Raw genomic sequence first — 20,107 nt, forward strand, 5'->3', positions numbered from 1 at the left:
GCCGCCCGCGCCGGCCTCGGCCGCCCTCCCACGTCCCCGAGTCCGGATGCGGGCCTCGCCCCCGGGTGACCCCCGTGGGCAGCGCCCGGCGGGTCATCGGCGAGGGCCCGTGCCGGGGGGCTATCTGTACCCAGGCTGCGGCGCCGGCCTCGGAGCCGGAAGGAGGGCCGTGTCCGGTTAAACGGGTTTGCTTTATCCCGGGGAGGCGGGGCCCGCCGTCTCCCGCTCCCGGCTCCATCCCCCGGGGTGGCGGCTTGGCTGTCTCCAACTGGAGCCTGCAGCCTTGCCAGCCACCCCACCCTTTAATCCCAGGATGGGGAGAGAAGGGGTGGTGGCGACAGCCCTTTAAAGCAGCTGAGTCCGGGGTGGGGGGCACCCCCCGGCCCCCAGCTTGGCTCCGGTAACCCTGGCGTTAGCTCTTCCCAGAGCCGGAGGGTGGGAAGACCAGCTAATGATGACAATGGGAATTGTTAAGGGCTTACTCCAGGCCGAGCCCTGTACTAAGCACTGGGGCCGATACAAGGTCACCGGGTAGGGCACGGTCGCTGTCCCCCATGGAGCTCACAGTCTCAATCCCCATTTTACAGATGAGGTGACCGAGCCCCAGTGAAGTGAGGTGCCCAAGGTCACAGAGCAGACACGCGGCAGAGCCGGGATCAGAACCCGCATCCTCTGATTCCGAGGCCCGTGCTCTTTCCACTGGCCACGCTGCTAGGTGGCACCCCCCCCCGCCCCCCCCCGGCTGGCGCTTCGGCTCAGCCCCCTTCCCGACTGTAATAAAGATCCCAAGAAGACCGGGGTCCTGAGTTCGGGCGTTTTAATCACCCGCTTAGCCGAGGCCGGGACAGCCGTGGCTCCGGGGCCTGGCCCTGGTCCAGGGGGCGAGATGCCCGTTTCCCGCCGGGCCCCGCGGGGGAGGGGGAAAAGGTCACATCGTCTTCCTCATCTTGCCCTTCCGGCCCCCCCGGCCGAAGGCGCCCGTGCTCAGCTCCCGGGCCCGGCGCCGGTTGCGGGCGCTGAGCCGCCGCAGTCCGCCCCGCTGCAGGAACCTCTGCTTCTCGTCCCGCTTCCTCTGTTTCAGGATCTGCTCCTTGGTCTTCAGCTCGGAGCGGGGCCCCTTCTTCCTGCGCGGCCCCGACTCCCGGGCCCGGGCCGAGCCTGCCGAACGGGTCGAGCCGTGAGTGGGAGGGGTCGGTCGCCCCTTGCCTCTGTGCCCCTGTCCCCCGCCCCCTTCCCCCCGGAGACCCTCCCTCGGGAGCCCGGTGATCCTCCCCTAAAGGCCGCCCCCTCGGCCCTCTACAGCTCTGAGCGGGGGCCCCGGATCCTCTCAGCGGTGCAGAGGGGGATCGGCTCCCATCTCCTCTGCTCCCCTGGCCTCCCGAGTCTCCCCCCCCCCCCGGGTCTCCTGCCTGGGTTACTGCTCTGGGGGCAGACTCAGCAGGCCGCGTGGGCAGGAACCACCAGCTGCGGGAGCCGCCCTCCCCCCCAGGTTCCCTCTCTGGCCCGTGGGCTGCTGCCTCCCTGCATGCCCAGGGGTTGCTTTAGAGGTGCGAGATTTTGGAGCCAAAAATAAAAACTGTAAACCTCGGGGTGCGAGAGGGAAGGAGGGAGAGGGACACTGAGGCAGAAGATAAGAGCGGGAGTGCGTGTTGGGGGAAGGGGGTGGGGGCGTTGGATCAGGCTCCTGTTTCTTCCCACCGCAGGAGGTCTTGCTGTGAAGACCCGGGCTCTGCCCTACTGGCTCCTCTCACTCCGGGCTCCCGGTCCAGGAGGCTGCTAGCTCCTAGGCAACGCCTAAGACAAGCAGAAGCCCTCCTGGGCTAGGCCCCGGGCCCCAGGGCCCCTTCAGGGAGCACAACCAGAGTGCACAGGAAGGTCAAGCTGTCCAGATGGGGAGCCCCTTGGTCACTCTGGCTGCCCGAGACCCCTGTGGCCTCCGGTGTGGGTTGCCGGGCCTCCCCTTCCCCTTTCCTGATCTCAGTCCTCCCCCGCCGTCTCCTCTCCTATCCCTCCTTACCTCTGCCTCGCCAGCCACCTTTCCTCTTGGGCTCTTCCTCGCCCTCTGAGTCCCGGTCGTCTATCTTGTATTTCTGCTTCCATTTCTTGTAACTGGAGCGCTGGGTTAAGGAGGGTGGGCCTCGGTCTCTGAGATGGACAAGGGTGGGTACCCTCCGCTACCGGGAGCAGCTCCACACACGGCAGATGGGACAACCCCGGCTCCCGGGGCAGGGATGCCCCTTGTGGCTCTACCCCGGGAGGGAGCCCAACCCCCCCCGCCCTCCAGGGCCCTCTCTCCAGGCAAAGGGGCTTCAGTGAAGGATACAGATCCCGCTTGTAAGAGCTGTTGATGTAGTGGCCACTCTCAGTCTTAATCTTCTTTTTCTTGTCCTCCTGTCCCATCTTCCCTACAAAGCGCTTCCTCTTCCGGTCCCTAGGAGGGAGCAAGAGGAGCGTCCGTGTGTTGCGTGGGGGGACAGGGGACTCAGAGTGACGGCCGAGGGCTGGGCCCCCCTCCGCCCCCAGGCCTGGTCCTCCCCAAGCCGCGGCGAGGAAGGACGGCCTTGCCTGCCCCTAAGTATTCGGGCGGAGCCACGGGCCTCGCTCCGTCAGATGCCCCATCTGGGCCCGCTCACCACTTGAGCAGCTGTTTGCTCTTGTCCAGGTTGTGAGACTCATCCCCCATCAGGTCCAGGACGGCGCTCGAGGCTTGCTGCTCAAAGGCACTGCCTTCTCCGCCGATGCTCAGGCTGGGGGGGGTGCAGGAGAGGACGCGGGTCACAGGTCACAAGTCAGAGGTGCCACGCGCCGGGCCCCAGGGGTGGCCCGACCGTGACTTGCCTCACGCCCGTCCCCGGGACCCGGCCCCGACTCACCCCCTCTCGCTGTCGAAGTCCTTCGGCCGGTAGGGGATATAGAATTCCGGGTCCCGCCGAGGCTCCGGCTTCGGCTGCTTCTTCTTCCGCTCCGCGTCCAGCCCCTTGACCTTCCGCCTCTTCCGACCCATCACCTCCGAGAAGACCGCCTGGCCGGCAGGAACCGCATGGTGGTGTTGGCCAGAGAGCAGACCGGTTCTCTCCTCTCCCTCCCCCGCCCCGGCAACCGGGGGTCCCATCCTGGGCCCCTGGATCACGTGACTCAGCGGCCAAGGTGCCGGCGGAGCCCCGCCCCCATACCTCTATGACCTCCTCCTGCTCCTCCCGTTGCCCCTTGCCCTCCGCGGGGGCGGGGGAAGGGTCAGGCCGGGTCCCCTCGCACCCCTGGGCCGCCTGCCGCTCCCGGAGCCCCCGCTGGAACTTGGTGATGGCCGTGAGGTCCCGGCGCCTCTTTGCCCGCATCACGGTGCTGGCTGTGTCCCGGCTGGTGGAGTTGATCTCAAAGATAGTCTGGGGGACGTTGGGAGAAGGAAGCCCGTGAGTACCCCCACCTCTGCCCCTCACCCCTCCGCGTCCCGGGGAGAGTCGGGGTGGGCACATCCTCTGGCCCGGCAAGAGGAGCATTCATTCGGACCTATTTATTGAACACTCACTGCGTGCGGTGTACAAGCACTCGGGAGACCAATATAACAATAAAAAGACACATTCCCCGCCCACCCCACAGCGAGCTTATAGTCCAGAGGAGCGGCGGAAGAAAGAAGAGGAAAGGGTCCAGGTTGGGGTCTAGGAGGGTCGGGGGGATCTGCACCGAGGACTTGGAGTCCAGGGGGATCACCGACTCCCCGAGGGGCGGCACCACCGGTCACCGCACGCCCCGGACAAATCCGGAAGCCGCCTGAGCTCCGGCCCCCAACTGTTCCGGATTTAGGGCCGGAAGGGTCCGGCCTAGCTCTGCCTAACTCTAGAGTCCAGGGCCTGACCTCCCCAGGGACACCCGCCCCCCGCCCCCCGCGCTTACCGTTCGTGACCGGTAATTCTTGATGCTGTCCACCAGCTTCAGCCTCTCCAGCTCCTTCTCCTCGAAGCGGGAACCTGCCAGTCCCCACCAGGCACAGGGAGATTTAGCGCCGCTCGCCCGGGGCCGCTCGCCCCAACCCGGCCCCCCGGCCTCCCCCTCAAGCCGGCCTCTCCTCCCCCGCCACCGGCCGGGGAGGTCTGGGGACCCCTCCGAGCTCTCGCAGATCAGACCCGGCCTCGCCAGCGTGAGCTGAGGGTTTGAAGCGGACACTCACTGAACAGAGGGTGGAGGCCCAACAGCGCGGGATCCAGCTCCTTGACCCTCTTGATGGACTCCGGGGAGGGGCCCGGCCGGGAGCGGACGTAGTGCTTGTGAGCATTGTCGGCCACGCGCCGCAGGCTCTGCAGCTCCGGCGAGGCGCCGTCGTCCGTCAGCAGCCCGCACGACTCGTCGTCCACCACGCTCTGAGGGACGCGCCCCAGCACCCCGTCCGTCTCTGCAACGTAAGCGCCGCGGTTTGACCTGGGCTCCCCCTTTCTCCTGGCCGTGTGGTTACTTCTGGATCCCCACCCTCCTCCAGGAAAACACCTGGGCGCGCCCACCCCCACCGACGGTCTCCCCCCTTCCACCCACGTAGTTTCTTCCCGATCCCCGCCCTCTTCCAGGAAAGCCCCTCCACCCTGAGTGGACTGCTCCTATTTCTCCCTTTCTCTTACCTCCGTGGCTCCTTCCAAATCCATCCTCCCCACCTCCACGTTCCAGGATCACACCTGGGGGCACCCTCGACCGAAGGGGTTGCTCCTCTCTCTCCCACCCACTCGGTTCCTTCCGGATCCCCCCGGGATCACTTCAATCCTATCTCCTGCCCACCCTGTTCCTCCTTCTGGATTCCATCCCACCGTCCACCCTTCCAGGACAATACCTGGGAGCCCCCTCCCTCCTCCCCCCAGCCCCCGCAGAGCGGTTTGCTCCAACCTCCTCCCTCCCCGGGCCGCGGCCCTGACCTGGGAGGGTCCGGTGGGGACGGGCGAGGGTGAGCGGGCGGCCCAGGAACAGGTGCAGGTCGAAGACATAGGGCAGCTCGTCCGGGGCCACCAGGGAGTAGGCGGAGCCGCTGCGGCCGGCACGGGCCACGCGTCCTGCGGAGGGAGGAGGCGGCGGTCGCTTAGGAGAGCTCCGGGTGCCCCGTCCCATCCCCCGCGGCGGGCCCCCTCGGCGCCCACCCCGCCCCGTGCCCGCGGCCGGACGCTCACCCACGCGATGCAGGAAGAGCTTGCCCTTGGCCGGGAAGCTATAGTTGACCACGTTGTCCAGCAGAGGGATGTCCAGGCCCCGGGCGGCCACGTCAGTGACGATCAAGACGGAGCACTTGCCGTGGACGAAGCGGGCCAGGTTGATCTTGCGGGCGGTCTGGTCCAGGGAGCTGTAGATGTGGGCGCAGTCCACTCCCTGGGCCGTCAGCAGCTGGGAAGGACGGGAGGGCGGAGGGGTCGGGCCCGGCCCAACGGGGGGCAAGGGGGCAGGGCTCCCGATGAGACGACCAACCCCTCTCGCCCCACCCAGTCTACCCCGGCCCCCCAACGGCTCCCATCTCCCCGACTGAGGCAGGATCTCCAGGCTACTGGCCCTCAGCCTGTCCCCGCTCTTTCTTTCTTTCGGCTTGCTCCCTTGTTTTTTGTGTTTCGGGATGGTACGCGTTAAGTGCTCACAAGGTGCCGGGCACTGCACTACACGCTGGCAGAGACAGAAGCTAATCACAGTCCTTATTCCACATGGGGCTCAGAGTTTTAATCCCCATTTTACGGAGGAGGTAACTGTGGCCCAGGCAAGTTAAGTGACCTCAGCAGTGACCTCGCCGGGATTAGAACCCGGGAGCCCCCTCCCATCTCAAGTTCACCAAGCCACAACCCTCCCCACCATCAAAGCCCTCCTGAAATTGCTCCTCCCCTTGGGAAGCTTTCCCCCTCTAATCTCCACCTCCTTTCTCACGGCATCCTAACTTTTGGGAACAAGAATTTATATGATCATTTGTTACAGACTCTCGCTACTAGTAATGACGATAACTGATGGTATTTATTAGGCACTTATTATGTGCCGAGCACTAGGATAGGTCCAAGAGAATCACATTTGACTCAGTCCCTCTTGCTGTCCCAGTGCGTGAGGAAGAGCAGGGATTTTATTCGCATTTTACAGCAGAGGAAACTGAGGCCCAGAGATTTGCCCCAGGACCTTCAGCGGGCCAGGGGCAGAGTCGGGCTGGGACCCAGGCGAGGCTTCCCCACTGTCAGCCCCGGGCTCTGAGCGCAGTCTGCCCAACTCGAATGCAAGACCTTCAAGGGAAGGGTTTGTGCCTTTTCCTTTATTCCTTCCTTCCTTCATTCATTCAATTGTATTTATTGAGCGCTTATTGTGTGCAGAGCACTGTACTGAGTGCTTGGGAGAGTACAATATCACAATAAACGGACACATTCTCTGCCTACGGCGAGCTATCGGTCTAGAATTGCTTCTAGTGCATCCCACCAAGCATTTAATACAGTGCACTGCCCTCCTTTCCCCTTCTTCAACTCCTTTCTATAACGTGGCTAAGTGGAAAGAGCCCGGGCCTGGGAGTCAGAGGTCATGGGTTCGAATCCCGGCCCCGCCACTTGTCACCTGTGTGACTTTGGGCAAGTCCCTTCTCTGGGCCTCAGTTACCTCATCCGTAAAATGGGGATTAAGACTGCGAGCCTCACGTGGTACAACCCGATTACCCTGTATCTCCCCCAGCGCTTAGAACAGTGCTTTGCACATAGTAAGCGCTTAACAAATACCATCATTATCATCTCCCCCCCGTTCCAGCCCCTCAGCACTTAGGTACACATCTATAACTTTATTTATTTATACTAATGTCTGTCGCCCCTTCTAGACTGTAAGCTCGTTGCAGCATGGCCTAGCGGATAGAGCCCGGGCCTGGGAGTCAGAAGGTCACGGATTCTAATCTCGGCTCCGCCACTTGTCAGCTGTGTGACCTTGGGCAAGTGACTTCACTTCTCTGTGCCTCAGTTCCCTCATCTGGAAAATGTAGAACGTGAACATTATGTAGGACGGGGACTCTGTCCAACCCGACTGTCCTGAATCTAACCCAGCACTTAGAAAAGTGGCTGGCGCATAATGATAATGTTGATATTTGTTAAGCGCTTACTATGTGCGGAGCACTGTCCTAAGCGCTGGGGGAGATACAGGGTCATCAGTTTGCCCCACGTGAGGCTCACAGTCTTAACCCCCATTTTAATAATAATGTTGGTATTTGTTAAGCGCTTACTATGTGCCGGGCACCGTTCTAAGCGCTGGGGGAGATACAGGGTCATCGGGTCGTCCCACGTGAGGCTCACGGTCTTCACCCCCATTTGACAGATGAGGGAACTGAGGCCCAGAGAAGTGAAGTGACTTGCCCACAGTCACCCAGCTGACAAAGGGGCAGAGCTGGGATTCGAACCAGCGACCTCTGACTCCCAAGCCCGGGCTGGTTCCACTGAGCCACGCTGCTTCTCTCTTAACAAATGCCATAATTATTATTACTGTGGGAAGGGCATGTGTTGGTTATGTTATACTGTACTCTCCCCAGCGCTTACTACAGTGCCCCGCACGTAGTAAGCGCTCCATAAATGCAGCCCAGGAAACAGGGGGCTGCCCTCTAGTGGCCACCAAGGGGTACAATAATAATAATTACAGTATTTTGTTACGCACCTACTATGTGCCAAGCACTGCCCTAAGCGCTGGGGTAGATACAATAATAATAATGTTGGTATTTGTTAAGCGCTTACTATGTGCCGAGCACTGTTCTAAGCGCCGGGGGGGATAGAAGAGAAGCAGCGTGGCTCAGCGGAAAGAGCCCGGGCTTCGGAGTCAGAGGCCATGGGTTCGACTCCCGGCTCTGCCACTGGTCAGCTGTGTGACCATGGGCGAGTCACTTCACTTCTCTGGGCCTCAGTGACCTCATCTGTAAAATGGAGATTAACCGTGAGCCTCCCGTGGGACAACCCGATGACCCCGTATCTCCCCCGGCGCTTAGAACAGTGCTCCGCACGTAGCAAGCGCTTAGCAAATACCAACGTTATTATAAGGTCATCAGGTTGCCCCCCCCCCCGTGGGGCTCACGGTCTTCATCCCCATTTTCCAGATGAGGGAACTGAGGCGCGGAGAAGCGAAGTGACTTGTCCAAGGTCACCCGGCTGACAGACGGCGGAGCCGGGATTAGAACCCATGACCTCTGACTCCCAAGCCCGGGCTCCCGCCACCGAGCCGCGCTGCTTCTGCACAGTCTCGATCCCCATTTTTTACAGGCCAGGTCGCCGAGGCCCAGAGGAAATGCAGCGGCCCGCCCAAGGTCACCCAGCAGCCAAGTGGCAGAGGCGGGGTTGGAGCCCACGACCTCTGACCCCCCAAGTCCGCCGGATCTGGGGAAACCCCACCCCTGCCCCCCTCGCGGGCGGCCTCACCTCCCGGAGGAACTCGGCGTGGTGCTTGGTGGCCACGAAGACCACCGTCCGGTCTTGAGGCCGGACGACGTCGCGCAGGAGGTGGAGCAGGACGGCCGGCTTGTCGTCCCCACGCACGTGGAAGAAGGCCAGCTGCGAAGGGGGGGGCGGGGGGGGAGAAGGCCGCTCGCCCATCTGCCCGCTGAGACTCCCGGTCGTGACCCCCGAGGGGCAGGGCTAGGACGGGTCAGGTGGCCCGTGGCACCCCGCAGGTCCCCCTCTTCAGCCTACCTTCAGCTGTTCGTTGAGCTTTGCGTCTACATCCAGGCGGATCAGGACCGGCTCCGTGAGTCCTGTAGGGGACGGAGCAACAGGCTGGTGGGGGCGGGTTTCCGTCACCCCCTCGGGCCCCTGTCCCTTCCCCTCTCCTCTGGGAGGGAGGCCCGAGGCCCAGCTCACTGTGGACGGGTGACGTGGCGGCTTACCGTTGCACCGTACCCTCTCGAGCGCTTAGTGAAGTGCTCTACGCACGGTAGGCGCTCAGTAAACGCGACCGAATGAACGGCTGAACGATGGGGAAGAGCGAGGGGAGAGGAGCGCTTCGAACAGCGCTTGCCACAGAGCAAGCGCTTAACGAATGCCACGGTTATTATTATGAAGGTAAGGAGGGTCGTTGGACGGAGGGGCGGGGGGGAGAGGTCTCGCCGGCCGACATCCTCCATCCGCCCCCCTCCCACCCCACCCTCCCGTATCTCGGCCGGGGTCCGGCCCCGTCGGGGGAGGGGCACGGTGGGCGGGGGGAGGGCGGGCGGGTCGGTTCTCGCCTGCCCGGGCGAACTCCACCAGCATCTTGGGCAGCGTGGCCGAGAAGAGCACGGTCTGGTGACCCTCCGGGAGCCGCGAGAGGATCTCCTGCAGCTGCTCGGCAAAGCCCATCTCGAAGAGTCTGCGGTAACGGCGGCGGGACCGGGCCAGGACAGGACAGGGGAGGGGAAGTCAAGGACCAGAGATCGGGTCTGGGGGCCCGGCGCCCTCCCCCCACACCTCCCACGCTTCCTCCCCTGGCCTCGGCTCCCGCGGGGAGAGCGGGGGAAACGCCCGACTGTGTGCGCGCGGGTTTCCGGGCGCGCGAGAAGCAGTGAGGCTCGGTGGACAGAGCGTGGCCCTGGGAGGACCCGGGAGCTGAACCTGGCTCCGCCACATGTCTGCTGTGTGACCTTGGGCTAGTGATGCCGCTTCTCTGCGCCTCAGTTACCTCAAATGTAAAACGGGGAGAATAACGATGACGACGTCGGTATTTGCTAAGCGCTCACTACGCGCAGAGCGCCGTTCTGAGCGCCGGGGGAGACACAGGGGAATCGGGTCGTCCCACGTGGGGCTCCCAGGCTTCACCCCCACTCTCCAGACGAGGTAACCGAGGCGCGGAGAAGCGAAGCGACTCGCCCACGGTCGCGCAGCTGCCAAGTGGCGGAGCCGGGATTCGAACCCACGGCCTCTGACCCCAGAGCCCGGGCTCCTTCCGCTGAGCCGGAGTGGGAGCCCCCTGTGGGGCACGGGCTGTGCCCAACCCGACTAACGTGTATTTATCCCGGCGCTCGGAACGGCGCTCGGCACACGGTAAGCGCTTAAGAAGTACCGGAATCGTTAGCCGTCCGGGAGCGGCTCCCTGTCTCTGTTCCACCCCCCGCCCGGCTCTCCCCCCAGGCGGGGATCGCCTGGATGCCCGACCCCGCCGCCCTCCCCCAGGCCCCCGGCGCACCTGTCGGCCTCATCGAACACCACGTACTCCACGCTCTGCAGCTTCAAGTTCATCTCCACGGCCACGTGCATCAGGCGCCCGGGGGTGGCGATGATTCTGCGACCAGACGGCGGCTCCCGTCCCGGCCTCCTCTGCCCCGCCGACCCCTCCCCCCCGCCCCCCCTGCCCCTTTGGGACGGGGGCCGCCCTCCCCACCTTCTTCACCCACCACCCCTTCCGGTCAGCGGCCGCCCTTCAGGGCCAGCGGGCCTCCACCTCCCCTCCCTGGGTGCGGGGGGGGGGAAGGACGGCAGGACACCGAGGCCCCTCGGGGCTGAGCCGGCGGGGGCGGATGACCCGCCGGATTCGGAGAACCCCCGAGGACGGCCCAGGCCTGAACCGCCGGACGCCGGCGCTGCCCCCATTTCGACTCCCAACTCACATGTCCGGGTTCTCATGCAAGGCTGCAAACTGGTCCTCCATCCTAGAGAGAAGAGGAGGTGGGGGGGGGGGGGGGTCACTCGCGTCGCAATCCCCGACCCCATCGCCCCGGAGACCCCCGACGAGCCCCCGCGGGACGGTCCGCTCCGCGCCGGGGCGGGCCGGGTTACGGTAAAGGCTCCTCGGTCTACCCCGGGGCCCTTCGGGAAACCGTGAGTAGACGGGAGGTGTGGGGGGGACGCCCCCGGAGGGACGGCCCTTCCGCCATCCCCAGTCCGGTGCCGGGGGCTGGTCAAACTGGGAAGGCGGCACTGGCGGCGAGGGCCGGCCTGGGGCAGCGGGGGGGACCCAGAGGGGTCGGGGGGGGAGAATTCCCGGCCACTCGCCCGTAGTTGCCCAAGTGGGGGGAACGCCACCTTTTGGGTTTGGGGGCGAGGGGAGGTCCTACCTGTCTCCACCCAGGATCAGGGCCATCTTGAGGCCAGTGAACTTTCCCAGCTGCGGGTGGAGGGAGAGAGGGAAGGTCAGAGTCGGGCGGCAGCACCCCCCGGCCCCAGACGCCGACGCCCGTCCCCGGCCCCTCGTCCGCGGCGCTGAGCCGAGCGCCTGCTGCGGGTCCCGTCCTAGGTGCCGGGGGCGGGCTGAAGGGCGACGTTCGTTCGTTCGATCGTATTTCCTGAGCGCTTTCTAAGCGCAGGGCGCCGGACCGAGCGTTCGGAACGGACGATTCGGCAACGGTCAGGGACCGTCCCCGCCCCGCGACGGGCTCACGGTCTAAATGAGACCGTGCTGCTTCATGGAGAAGCAGCGTGGCTCAGTGGAAAGAGCACGGGCTTTGGAGTCAGGGCTCGTGAGTTCGAATCCCAGCTCTGCCGCTTGTCGGCTGTGTGACTGTGGGCGAGTCACTTAACTTCTCTGTGCCTCAGTTCCCTCATCTGTAAAATGGGGATTAAGACCGGGAGCCCCACGTGGGACAACCTGATTCCCCTATGTCTACCCCAGCGCTTAGAACGGTGCCCGGCACATAGGAAGCGCTTAACAAATACCAACATAATAATAAATGGGGGAGACGGACGGCGGGGCGAAACAGAACAAAACGCAAACATCATCGTGGAGATCGACAGAATCGAGGGGACGGACCCCTCGTTAACAAAATAAATAGGGTGATAAATAATGGGTCCAAATAACACGTGAGCCCCGCCCTCCAGCAGCTTACGCCGCGTCCCCCAGGACAGACGGCTCCTCCAGAAGGTCTCCCCTGATTATCCCTTCCCCGCCCTCTATCGCACTCGGCCCTTCCACGTCACCCCGGCTACTGGGTACTCACCCCTCGCGCTGCACAAACCTATTCACTTCACTCTTTCCTCTTACCCGCCGTTTCTTTGACCTTAGGTCTCCTTTAACTCTACCGTGCTCAGAACGGGCAGCGCCCCCGGCCCGGGCCCCGTGGCACCCCACCGCCGTCGCCCCCGCGGACCGCGGACCTCCTTGGTGAACTTCCCGGTCTGCAGGGCCAGCTCCCGCGTGGGTGAGAGGACTAGGGCCCGGGCCCCGGCCTGGGCGCTGTGGGCTTTGAGCTTCTCGAACATGGGGATGAGGAAGCAGGCCGTCTTGCCGCTGCCCGTCCTGGCCATGGCCACCACGTCCTTCCCGTCCAGGATCACGGGGATGGTCTGCGGGGGCGGAGGGATTGATTCACCGATGGACCGAGTGGGTCGGGGGGACCCCCGGGGCCCTCGCCCGCTCTGATCCGGCCAGGGGGCCAACCCGGAGCCGGGCCCCCTGTGCTCCGTCCCCACCTAAGGGGTCCCCAACCCCCTCACCTTCCTCTGGATGGGGGTCGGCACCTTGTACCCCTTCTTCATGACGCCTTTGAAGACCGGGTAGCTCAGGCCTAGGGAACACCGGCGTCCAGTCACCCCCGGGCCCCGGCACCGCCTGCGGCCGCCCCGGCGGTCCATCCGGTCCGTGGACGCGGGCTCCCGTCTTCGGGCCCCCGACCCGCCCTCCGCCCCTCTCCGGGCCCCGGCTCACCCATGGACTGGAAGCCCCCCGACTTCTTTTTCTTCTTGTTCTGAACGCGAACCAGCTCCCGGGTGTCAGGCTCCACATCTGAGAGGCAGTCGGCGGCGGGGAAGGCCGGGAGGGGCTTGCCGGAGCCCGGCTGGGTCGGGGGAGACGACGCGTCAGCCGCGGGGAGGGGACGGGAGCGGAGGGCGTCGGGGGGGGGCAGCGGGGACGGGAAGGTGCCCCCGCCCCTTCCCAGCCCCCCACGCCACCATTCCCAGGAAAAGCGGGGGGCTGACCCGCTGGGTGCCCGGGAGACCTTCAACGACACGGTGCAGGGTGGGATTCCTTCCGCGGCCCCTCCCCTCGCGTCTTCTGGGCTCCGTCCCCCAAGTCGGGCGGGACTCGGGCGAATGGGGGCCGACGAGAGGCGGGAGCTCCATAAAATACGCCAAAAGCGCTCAGGAAATCCTCCCGAATGAATGGGAGAGGACCAGGAGCGAGCCTAGTAAACAGAGCACTGGGCCGCGAGTCGGGCGACCTGGGTTCTAATCCCAGTTCCACCATCCGTCTGCTCTGTGAATCTGGGCCAGTCGCTTAATTTATCGGAGCCTTCGTTTCCTCATCTGTGCGACGAGGCTTCCGATACCTATTATCCCTCCGCGTAGCCTAGAAGCAGCGTGGCTCGGTGGAAAGAGCCCGGGCTTGGGAGTCAGAGATCACGGGTTCGAAACCCGGCTCTGCCCACTTGTCAGCTGGGCGAGTCACTTCGCTTCTCTGGGCCTCGGTGACCTCATCTGGAAAATGGGGATGAAGCCCGTGAGCCCCACGTGGGACAACCTGATTCCCCTGTGTCTACCCCAGCGCTTAGAACGGTGCTCTGCACACAGGAAGCGCTTAAATACCAACATTATTATTATTATTATCATTATTGTTTCACTTCATTTTCCCAAGCACTTAGCACACTGTTCCGCACACCATAAACACTCAATAAATAGGACCGCTTGCTTGCTTGCTTGATCCCTTCCCTTCAGGCTACGAGTCCCACGGGGACAGGGACTGCGTCCTATCCGATTACTTTCATTCAATAGTATTCATTGAGCGCCTACTTTGCGCAGAGCACTGGACTAAGCGCTTGGAGTGTACAATTTGGCAACAGATAGAGACAGTCCCTGCCCAATAACGGGCTCCCAGTCTAAACTCTGAACTTACTCCAGCGCTCAGTACTCTGTAAGGGCTCAACCGATACCGCAAACGTTATTATTTGGGAGAGGAGGAGGAAGGAAGGAGTCCGGGGCCCCGGGGCCCAATTCATTCACTCAATCGTATTGATCGAGTGCTTGCCGCGTGCAGAGCGCCGTACTACGCGCTTAGAAAGGACGAGGGAAGCAGCGCGGCTCGGTGGAAAGAGCCCAGGCTTGGGAGTCAGAGGTCGTGGGTTCTGATCCCGGCTCTGCCGCTTGTCAGCTGGGTGACTTTGAGCAAGTCACTTCACTTCTCTGGGGCTCAGGGACCTCAACCGTAAAATGGGGATGAATAATAATAACGATAATGTTGGTATTTGTTAAGCGCTTACAATGTGCCGAGCACTGTTCTAAACGCTGGGGTCGACACAGGGTAATCAGGTTGTCCCACGTGAGGCTCACAGTCCGAATCCCCCTTGGACAGATGTGGTAACAGGCCCAGAGAAGTGAAGGGAGTTGCCCAAGGACACACAGCTGACAAGTGGCAGAGTGGGGATGAAGACTGGGAGGCCCACGTGGGACCACCTGATCACCCCGTATCCCCCTCGGCGCTTCGAAGGGTGCTCGGCACACAGTAAGTGCTCAACAAATGCCATCATCATCACTATTATTACAATTCCGCAAAAAACGGAGACAATCCCTGCCTGGGGGGGGGGGGGGGAGGGAGACATAACAGTAATAATAATGATGGTATTGGGTCAGCGCTTACTATGTGCAAAGCGCTGTTCTAAGCACTAGGAGGGATACCAGGTGATCAGAGTGTCCCCCGTGGGGCTCCCAGTCTTCATCCCCATTTTACAGATGAGGTCACTGAGGCCCAGGGAGGGGAAGTGACTTGCCCACAGTCACCCAGCTGACAAGTGGCGGAGCCGGGATTCGAACCCATGACCCCCGACCCCCAACCCCGAGCTCCTTCCACCGAGCCCCGCCGCTCCTCCATGGATAGAAGGAAATTGGGATCAGTGTAAATAAAGGGAATCAGACGCGTCATATGGGAGCCGTCGGCCTTTCGTGCCACCGATCGCACTTATTGAGCGCTTTCGTGCTGTGCGGAGCACTGTAGTAGGCGGTTGGGGCAGTGTAAATGGACAGGGAGGCCTCTGCCTCGCTGGGAGCCCGTCGTGGGGCAGGGAGGGTCTCTCTCTGTGGCCCAATTGTCCATTCCAAGCGCTTAGTCCAGCGCTCTGCACACAGTAAGCGCTCAACGAATAGTACTGCACGAACAGAGAAGCAGCGCGGCTCAATGGCAAGAGCCCGGGCTTGGGAGTCAGAAGTCATGGGTTCGAATCCCGGCTCCGTCACTTGTCAGCTGCGTCACCTGGGGCAAGTCACTTCGCTTCTCGGTGCCTCGGCCCCCTCCTCTGTCAAATGGGGATGAAGCCTGGGAGCCTCACGTGGGACAGTGGGATGACCCTCTATCTGCCCCAGCGCTTAGAACGGTGCTCGGCACATAGTAAGCGCTTAATAATAATAATAATAATGTTGGTATTTGTTAAGCGCTTACTAGAGAAGCAGCGTGGCTCAGTGGCAAGAGCCCGGGCTCGGGAGTCAGAGGTCGTGGGTTCTAATCCCGGCTCTGCCACCTGTCGGCTGTGTGAGCTTGGGCAAGTCGCTTCACTCCTCAGCGACCTCATCTGTCGAATGAGCAGCAGCCTGGCTCAGTGGCAAGAGCCCGGGCTTTGGAGTCAGAGGTCAGGGGTTCGAATCCCGCCTCGGCCACTTGTCAGCTGTGAGACCTCGGGCAAGCCACTTCACTTCTGGGGGCCTCAGCTCCCTCATCTGGAAAATGGGGATGAAGACTGGGAGCCCCACGTGGGACCACCTGATTCCCCTGTGTCTACCCCCGCGCTTAGAACGGTGCTCGGCACAGAGGAAGCGCTTGACAAATACCAACATCATTAAATGGGGACAACCTGATGACCCTGGATCTCCCCCGGCGCTTAGAACGGTGTTCTGCACCTAGTAAGCGCTTAACAAAATACCAACAGTATTATTATTATGAATGAGGGGTCGAGGGCTCGGCACATAGTGAGCGCTTAATAATAATAATAATGATAATGTTGGTATTGGTTAACCAATGTGCTTAACCAATATCAACATTATTATTGTTATTATGAATAAACGTGGGGGTGGGGGGGTGGGGAGGTGGGGAGGGAATCCCACCTTCCTGGTCGGAGCGGGCCCCTGGGCCTCGCCATGGCAGTGTCCGTCCTCCGGGTGGCCGTCCCTGTCCCGGGCGGGTCGCCGGTGTCTCGGTCCCTTCCTCCGCCGCTGGGCCATGGCGGTCGGTACACGCGGGGGGGTGGGTACACGCGGTCGGGGGCGGGGGGGGTGGGGAGGGTGGTACACGTGTCCCGGGAGGGCCCACGCGGCCGGGTCCCGAGCCGGCCGCCAGGGGGCGGAGTCTCACCCCGGAAGAGTCGTGGATTGGCTCGAGAGGAGGCGGGGCCGGGCATTTCGGGGGGCGTGGCCCGTGACCGGATGTGACGCGTGCGGTACCGGCGGGGGCGGGGCCGGTGAAGGGGGCGCGGTCTGCGCCTGCGTGGTGGCGTGCGGGCGGCCGAGGGGCGGGGCCTGGGCCCGGAGGGGGCGGGGCCAGGTCGTTCGGGGCGGGGCCCGTCGCCGGATGTGACGCGTGTACGGGGCGGGGCCTATGGGGGCGCGTTCTGCGCCTGCGCGATGGCGTGCGGGCGGCCGAGGGGGCGGGGCCTGGCCCCGGACGCATCCATAGCTGCGGCGGGGGGGGGGCGGGGAAGGACGGGACCACTTCACCCCGCAGCCTCCTCTTCCTCCCGCCTCCAAACAGCCGCCACCCTGCCTTGCTGCTCCTTCTCCTCCTCCTCCTCCTCCGATTTAGTTTCTGGAGGTGGAGGCGCGGAGATGACGTCAGCTCCCCCCTCCTCAGGGGAAGATGGTTTGGCCCGCGGCTACCTTTGCGACGGCCTTGTCGGGGGGTGGGGCTACTGTTTGCACTCCCCGGGGCTGCGCCCTGCCTCCCTGCCGTGAGTACGGGGGACGGGGATGGAGGTTACCTGGGCCCCCCCTCCCCAAGCAATCAATGGTATTTACTGGGCGCTTACTATGTGCCGAGCACCGTACTGAGCGCTTGGGAGAGCAAAACGGGCCCCTGACAATAATAATGGTATTATTTAAGTGCTTATTATGTGCTGAGCACTGTTCTAAGCGCTTGGGAGAGCACCGCAGTCCCCTAATAATGATAATGGCATTTGTTAAGCGCTTCCTATGTGCCGAGCACTGTTCTAAGCGCTGGGGGAGATCCAGGTGGTCCCACGTGAGGCTCCCAGTCTTCATCCCCATTTGACAGATGAGGTCACTGAGGCCCAGTGAAGTGACTTGTCCAAGGTCACCCAGCTGACAAGTGGCAGAGCCGGGATTCGAACCCGTGACCTCTGACTCCCAAGCCCGGGCTCTTGCCACTGAGCCTTCCTTAACTTCTATTTTCCTCCCTTCCTTAACTTCTATTTTTAACCACTCAATCTCCAAGGGCTCCTTCCCCTCTGCCTTCAAACACGCCCACGTCTCCCCCATCCTAAAAAAACCCGCTCTCGACCCCACTTCCCCCTCCAGTTATCATCCTATCTCCCTACTACCCTTCCTTTCCAAAATCCTAGAACGAGTCGTCTACAATCGATGCCTAGAATTCCTTAACTCCCATTCTCTCCTAGACCCCCTCCGATCTGGCTTCCGTCCCCTCCACTCTACCGAGACTGCTCTCTCTAAGGTCACCCATGACCTCCTTCTTGCCAAATCCAATGGCTCCTACTCCATTCCGATCCTCCTTGACCTCTCTGCTGCCTTTGACACCGTCGACCATCCCCTCCTCCTCCATACCTTATCTCACCTTGGCTTCACGGACTCTGTCCTCTCCCGGTTCTCCTCTCACCTCTCTGGCCGATCATTCTCGGTCTCCTACGCCGGAGCCTCTTCCCCCTCCCATCCTTTAACTGTTGGAGTTCCTCAAGGGTCAGTTCTCGGCCCTCTTCCGTTCTCCATTTACACTCACTCCCTCGGTGAACTCATCCGCTCTCACGGCTTTGACTACCATCTCTACGCAGATGACACGCAGATCTACATCTCCGCCCCTGTCCTCTCCCCCTCCCTTCGGGCTCGCATCTCCTCCCGCCTCCGGGACGTCTCCGCCTGGATGTCGGCCCGCCACCTAAAACTCGACATGAGCGAGACTGAGCTCCTCATCTTCCCTCCCGAACCCGGTCCGCTCCCAGACTTCTCCGTCACCATGGATGGCACGACCATCCTTCCCGTCCCGCAGGCCCGCAATCTCGGTGTCATCCTTGACTCGTCCCTCTCGTTCACCCCACACGTCCTATCCGTTACCGAGACCTGCCGGTTTCACCTCTACAATATCGCCAAGATCCGCCCTTTCCTCTCCACCCAGACGGCTACCTTACTATTACGGGCTCTCGTTATATCCCGGCTAGACTACCGTGTCGGCCTTCTCTCTGACCTCCCTTCCTCCTCTCTCGCCCCGCTCCGGTCTATTCTTCACTCCGCTGCCCGGCTCATCTTCCCGCAGAAACGATCTGGGCGTGTCACTCCCCTTCTTAAACAACTCCAGTGGTCGCCTATCGACCTCCGCTCCAAACAAAAACTCCTCACTCTAGGCTTCGAGGCTCTCCGTCACCTCGCCCCTTCCTACCTCTCCTCCCTTCTCTCTTTCTACCACCCACCCCGCACGCTCCGCTCCTCCGCCGCCCACCTCCTCGCCGTCCCTCGGTCTCGCCCGTCCCGCCGTCGACCCCCGGGTCGCGTCCTCCCGCGGTCCCGGAACGCCCTCCCTCCTCACCTCCGCCAAACTGATTCTCTTTCCCTCTTCAAAACCTTACTTAAAAATCACCTCCTCCAAGAGGCGTTCCCAGACCGAGCTCCTCTTCCCCCTCTACTCCCTCTGCCATCCCCCCTTTACCTCTCCGCAGCTAAAGCCTCATTTTCCCCTTTTCCCTCTGCTCCTCCACCTCTCCCTTCCCATCCCCACAGCACCGTACTCGTCCGCTCGACTGTATATATTTTCGTTACCCTATTTATTTTGTTAATGAATTGTACCTCGCCTCGATTCTATTTAGTTGCCATCGGTTTTTACGAGATGTTCTTCCCCTTGACGCTGTTTAGTGCCATCGTTCTCGTCTGTCCGTCTCCCCCGATCAGACCGTAAGCCCGTCAAACGGCAGGGACCGTCTCTATCTGTTGCCGACTTGTTCATCCCAAGCGCTTAGTACAGTGCTCTGCACATAGTAAGCGCTCAATAAATACTATTGAATGAATGAATGAATGAATGAACTGAGCCACGCTGCTTCCGGTAAACAGTCCCCAATAATAATAATGGCATCTGTTAGGCGCTTACTAGGTGCCGAGCACTGTTCTAAGCGCGGGTGGGGAGGGGAATACAAGGTGATCAGGTTGTCCCCCGAGGGGCTCCTAGTCTTCATCCCCATTTTACAGATAAGGTCACTGAGGCCCAGAGAAGTGAAGTGACTTGCCCCCAGTCACCCAGCTGACAGGTGGCGGAGCCGGGATTCGAACCCATGACCTCTAGACTCCCAAGCCCGGGCTCTTTCCACTGAGCTACGTTGCTTCCCTAGCACTCCCCCATTCATTCATTCAATAGTATTGAGCATTTACTATGCGCAGAGCACTGGACTAGACAGAACGAAACAAAAAGAAGACAACGTTCTCGCGATAAATAGAATCATGGAACTATGCACCTCGTTAACCAAATAAATAGGATAATAAATAATACGTATAAATGAGCACAGTGCTGAGGGGAGGGGAAGGGAGAGGGGGAGGAGCAGAGGGAAAGGGGGAAAAAGGGGGCTTAGCTGAAGGGAGGTGAAGGGGGAGCAGAGAAGGAGCAGAGGGAAAAGGGGAAGCTCAGTCTGGGAAGGCCTCTCGGAGGAGGTGAGCTCTAAGTAGGGTTTCGAAGAGGGGAAGAGAATCGGTCCGGCGGAGGCGAGGAGGGAGGGCGTCCCGGGACGGCGGGAGGACGCGGCCCGGGGGTCGACGGCGGGACGGGCGAGACCGGGGGACGGCGAGGAGGCGGGCGGCGGAGGAGCGGAGCGTGCGGGGTGGGCGGTGGAAAGAGAGAAGGGAGGAGAGGTAGGAAGGGGCGAGGTGACGGAGAGCCTCGAAGCCCGGAGTGAGGAGTTTTCGTTTGGAGCGGAGGTCGATGGGCAACCACTGGAGGTTTTTGAGGAGGGGAGCGACAGGCCCAGAGCGTTCCGTAGGATCCCATCCTGCCCATCGCCCTCGCTGCCCGTAGGCTAGGAAACGCCAACCTCGAGAGCCTCCTCTCT

The 20,107-nt window shown here is 62.2% G+C and overlaps 1 protein-coding gene across 1 annotated transcript; it reads right to left on the bottom strand.

The window, feature by feature from the left end:
* Window positions 1-800: 800 nt before the first annotated feature.
* On the bottom strand, window positions 801-16,092 carry DDX54 (DEAD-box helicase 54). Its single transcript, XM_029058339.1, has 20 exons — window positions 15,942-16,092; window positions 12,562-12,691; window positions 12,351-12,421; window positions 12,012-12,200; window positions 10,976-11,025; window positions 10,529-10,570; window positions 10,108-10,203; window positions 9,173-9,294; window positions 8,640-8,701; window positions 8,370-8,501; window positions 5,145-5,355; window positions 4,896-5,030; window positions 4,166-4,387; window positions 3,892-3,965; window positions 3,174-3,383; window positions 2,874-3,022; window positions 2,634-2,747; window positions 2,324-2,431; window positions 2,018-2,109; window positions 801-1,158 (listed from the first exon to the last, which is right to left on the bottom strand). The coding sequence occupies exons 1-20, from the start codon at window positions 16,056-16,058 to the stop codon at window positions 929-931; spliced, it is 2,556 nt and encodes an 851-aa protein (XP_028914172.1). The 5' UTR covers window positions 16,059-16,092; the 3' UTR covers window positions 801-928.
* Window positions 16,093-20,107: the final 4,015 nt, after the last annotated feature.

The sequence above is a fragment of the Ornithorhynchus anatinus genome, chromosome 2, assembly GCF_004115215.2.
Source record: "Ornithorhynchus anatinus isolate Pmale09 chromosome 2, mOrnAna1.pri.v4, whole genome shotgun sequence".
Taxonomy (NCBI): Eukaryota; Metazoa; Chordata; class Mammalia; order Monotremata; family Ornithorhynchidae; genus Ornithorhynchus; species Ornithorhynchus anatinus.

Bases quoted from the DNA above. Each gene is read 5' to 3' on its own strand.
- DDX54 (XM_029058339.1), bottom strand. From the start codon at position 16,058: ATGGCCCAGCGGCGGAGGAAGGGACCGAGACACCGGCGACCCGCCCGG. The intron at 12,201-12,350 runs GTGAGGGGGTTG...CCGCCCCCGCAG, and splicing joins CGACCCCCATCCAGAGGAAG to ACCATCCCCGTGATCCTGGA. The intron at 2,748-2,873 runs GTGAGTCGGGGC...CACCCCCCCCAG, and splicing joins GACTTCGACAGCGAGAGGGG to CCTGAGCATCGGCGGAGAAG.